This window comes from Tetrao urogallus (genome assembly GCF_951394365.1).
Source record: "Tetrao urogallus genome assembly, chromosome: 1".
Lineage (NCBI taxonomy): Eukaryota > Metazoa > Chordata > Aves > Galliformes > Phasianidae > Tetrao > Tetrao urogallus.
Genome location: NC_136813.1, coordinates 79656375 through 79660373, shown reverse-complemented (window position 1 = coordinate 79660373; position 3999 = coordinate 79656375). Strand labels below are relative to the sequence as shown.

Below are 3999 nucleotides of genomic sequence, written 5' to 3'. Positions count from 1 at the left end.
ATGAGGAGCTACAAGATGTGGTTTAGTAGCCTGTGGTAGCAAGGTAATGAGAGGACAGTTGCACTAGATGATCTTGCAGGTCCTTTCCAACCTTGTGATTCTATGATTCTATGAATCTATACCACATGCTATGTTACACAGAATATACTTAGACGTGATGGAGTTAACATCACAATAGGGAAACAAATCGATTATTTCACTACATCTCTCAGAAAGACAGATGCTTGTTAATGCCCAAATTGGAAAGATATCTCTGTAGCTAGTAACAGAACTGTGAGTATAGTTACCACTCAATGACTTGGTAATAAACTAATGATTTCTTGTCATTTTCCTGTCTGCTGGTGGTTCCTTTGCTTTCTTGAAGGATGCTGTCAGAAGGTTACCTTTACAGAATTGCCTACCTCTGTGAAGACTCTGAGCTCTGCACCAGCCAAGCAGTGGAGGAAATGGTGTATGAAATGAGGGCCATTAATTGTTCCTCCAGGGATGAAGCACAAGGAAAAAGCCTCCTTCAGAGATGCAGATCTGCTGGCAAATGCATTTCTTCAATTCACTCTAGAGGTAGCAAACATAGCAGAAGGCAGAAAGACAAACTCCAACAGCCCATGCAGCACCCACTGCCTGAAGGGCAGGCGTCTCCAGCCATGGATGTCTGTGAAGGGCTGGCAAGAAGAGACACCTACCTGGTTCCATCCTCCTGCAAAAGCATTTGCAAGAACTACAATGATTTGCACATAGCTGGGGACTGCGTGGTGCCTATTAGCTCAGTGGCAACCGATTTTACCTGTGACAGTGGCATAGGCCCCTTCCTGGAGTCCTCGGAGATTCCTCCACCTATGGAGTCCATGCGGGTCCCCCCCAGCGAGACAGGCCGCAAGCAGGCTCAAGGCTTCTCATCATGCTGGCGTGTGACAAGCTTGGTGCCGCACCAGCAGCCCCTCTCTGACTCAGCCCTCAACGACTACCTGGAGCAGAAGCTGATGGAGCTGTACAAGCAGTACATCATGGACAGCACAGCCAACAGGGCATCCCCCACACAGATCCTGGCCTCAGAGCTCATCATGACTAATGTAGACCAAATCAGCACACAGATATCACGAGAGAGGAAAATGGAGACCACCAAGGCCAAGGACATTGTCATCAGCCGCTTCTTGCAAATAGCCAGTGAACAAATATTCTCAGAAATTAGCACACCCAGTCTGCATATTTCCCAGTATAGCAACACTAATGCATAGTATTAGAATGTCTGCAGCTAGAAAGCTCTTACATTCTGAAAACTCAATTTTTAGTTTTTTTCTTTTAAGGCATCTTTCTGCTTCATAAAAATTTATTTTCTGTCTACCAGTTAAACCTTCCAGCATATATTAAGTAAAAATATCTGTACTGCACAGATGTCCCTCTATCACGTGCCAGATGGTATATACTTAAAAAAAAAAAAAAAAAAAAAAAAGTATTCCCAAAGACTTATTTCAATGAGCCACAGATATTAAAAATATTTTGGTAGAAAAATGACTAGGAGTGTATGACACTCTTCCAGGTGTTCTCCTTATTCCCCCTTACCTGACATCTCATTTCAACTTTCCTTCCCTGAAATCTGCCCTACTACCTGAGGGCCTGCAAGAAGCTATCACTTACAACACTGAAAGCAAGGGGATTGCATAGCCACAGAAACAGAGAATTTAGTCTGGCCCACCTCCTGCCCCAAACAGCTTCACTTATGTCACCCCTTCATGTGTTTTTATAAATCATTTGTTCCTAATGTTATCAAGTGATAGACACTTCAGAGTTTATTCTATACTAACTCTAATTATTCTATTGGTATCTTCCTATTAAAACATTTCTGCAAGCAAAAACTCTTTCCAGACAGACATCATCAGTGGGAGCATGCATGTGTAGCTGCACTGTATGAACTGAACTTCTACGGTGGATGCTGGTGACCTATGCCAGACAGATACCATATTGTCAACAGCCTACAGGCCTGCATCTGTGGAGTGGCCACATGGGATAGTGGTGATAATAAAATGAATTCTACTTCATCTTCGCCTCTTTTTAGGAGATTCCAAATTGAAAAATAAAGGCTAAGTCAAAGCCTCAGTGATTAGTGTAAACAATTCCTTTGACTTTTGGTCAAGGTCACCTGAACCTAATACATTTCTAATAGAAAGGTCCTTTTCTGTAAAACTTCAGCTCTTAAGAAGAAGAAAATAGTAATTTGCTGCCTCATGGACAAGGATGATTACCTGAGTTGATATGTAAACACACTGGCAATGCCAATCCATGATTGGCTGAATTTCCAAATGTAAGTATAATGTAAATACTAATTTATAATAAATATTCATCAGATGTTTTTATGTCAGTGATTCAACTCTGTTGTTTTGTGTCTTTTTCTTTTAAATGTGAAGCATGCATTTATGTATATTTCCAAACAATGTAGTGTAGTAAAAATCTCAGTTTATTTCATAGCTGCTCTCTTCCCAAGGTTACTGGGATAGCTCAGTATACTTTCTTGCTTGTACAGTGAAGGGGTATCTGAAAAGCTGTTACTGTATGATCATTTCATGTGTGAATCCGGAGATCATACGTCTGTTGCCATAGCAGCCTACCCCAATACTATTATTCAGCAATACAAGATGGATAATTCTTAGTTTACAATATTTCTGGAAATCTATCAAATGCAAGTTACAAATAGGAAAATGATATTTGGAAGGGAAACGTCCAAAGTAATGTGTAGTTACACATATACACCTGACACCTCAGAGGCCATACTTGATTCTCAGGCTCAACTTGACTCACTGCATACAGCACATACTATGTGAACAAAGTGGCATTTTATCATCTATGACTCAGAAGGTGTTGATTCTTCTAACTAGCAGGGCTGTGACTGAGAGCTACAGGAAACATCTGTTTGCCACAGCCTCCATTCTGAGAACAGATTTAGGAAATAGTAACAGCACCTGGGGAACAGGGGCCGAGCGGCTTGCCCACAGACTGTTGTGGAAACGTGGTCTCATTTACTGGGCTGACCCTTAAGCTGCTGTTTCACAGTGCTGCAGTCAGATTTGGAGCTGGGTATTATGAGGAAAGAGCTACTTCTGCCGTACACTTCAAAGCAGTGCAGACAGATCTTCGGTGTAAGAAAGACAGCAGTGCTGCTGCATTCAGAGGGCATGTTGGATATTTACATGGGATTGATCAATCAATGGCAAATCACCCCATTCATATGAGCTTTTTCCTAAGCAAATTGCTTAGTATGATCACACCTGCTTTCACATAAAGGTCCTACTTCGTGTTTCTGAACTGATATTTGTGAATTTTATTCATGGAACGGTAAAAATCATTGTGGAAACTGATTTATTCTGGAGAGAGAGCATTCAGCCACTTCCTCCCAAAACATGACTATTTTCTTTTCTTCTGCCTAAGAATTAATCCCCATTTCACTTTGAGCCCTGGCACGTATCTGTTTCTCACATGAATTATACACCATCCACAGCAGCAAGTAGCTCTTGGACGTAAGGTGATTTTTGCATAAGCAAACAAATATTTCTTACTTTCCATTGTGCTCAGATGAAAGTTCATTACAATGTCTGTTGTCCTTCCATTTAAAACTAATATTTCTCTGCATGAGTGCCTCTCTAGGTGTGCCTGTTTCCTGCTAAAAGCCCTTGGATAGCAATTAGGCTGCTATTACCATGACTCAGGTTGTTATCTAAAGCGATTACCATCTTCTCTCTCCTTCTCCCTCACTCCCTCCCCTCTTCTGCCTCAGGGTCAAACGCTTAAAGAGAGAGATCCCAATTATTTTAGTAGCTCTGTTAAATAATCAATTCTTAGCCAGGGGCACATCATTTCTGGACACAGGCTTATCACAGTGTTGGTGGAGTCCCAGCAGCTGAGGAGTGCGGTTTGAAAGGATAGCATATAGTCTGGCCTCATGGTACTTCCCAGCAGTAGAACTGAGTGACTGAGGCCACTTGAGAAGGCAAAAAGAAGTAACAAAGA

At 41.7% G+C, this 3999-nt stretch overlaps 1 protein-coding gene across 1 annotated transcript; it reads left to right on the top strand.

The window, feature by feature from the left end:
* Positions 1-365: 365 nt before the first annotated feature.
* Positions 366-1235, top strand: TASL (TLR adaptor interacting with endolysosomal SLC15A4; the record flags this gene model as incomplete). The annotated part of the gene is made up of 1 exon (XM_079533549.1): positions 366-1235. One exon carries the CDS (start codon positions 366-368, stop codon positions 1233-1235), a length of 870 nt encoding a protein of 289 aa, XP_079389675.1.
* Between the last annotated feature and the right edge of the window lie 2764 nt (positions 1236-3999).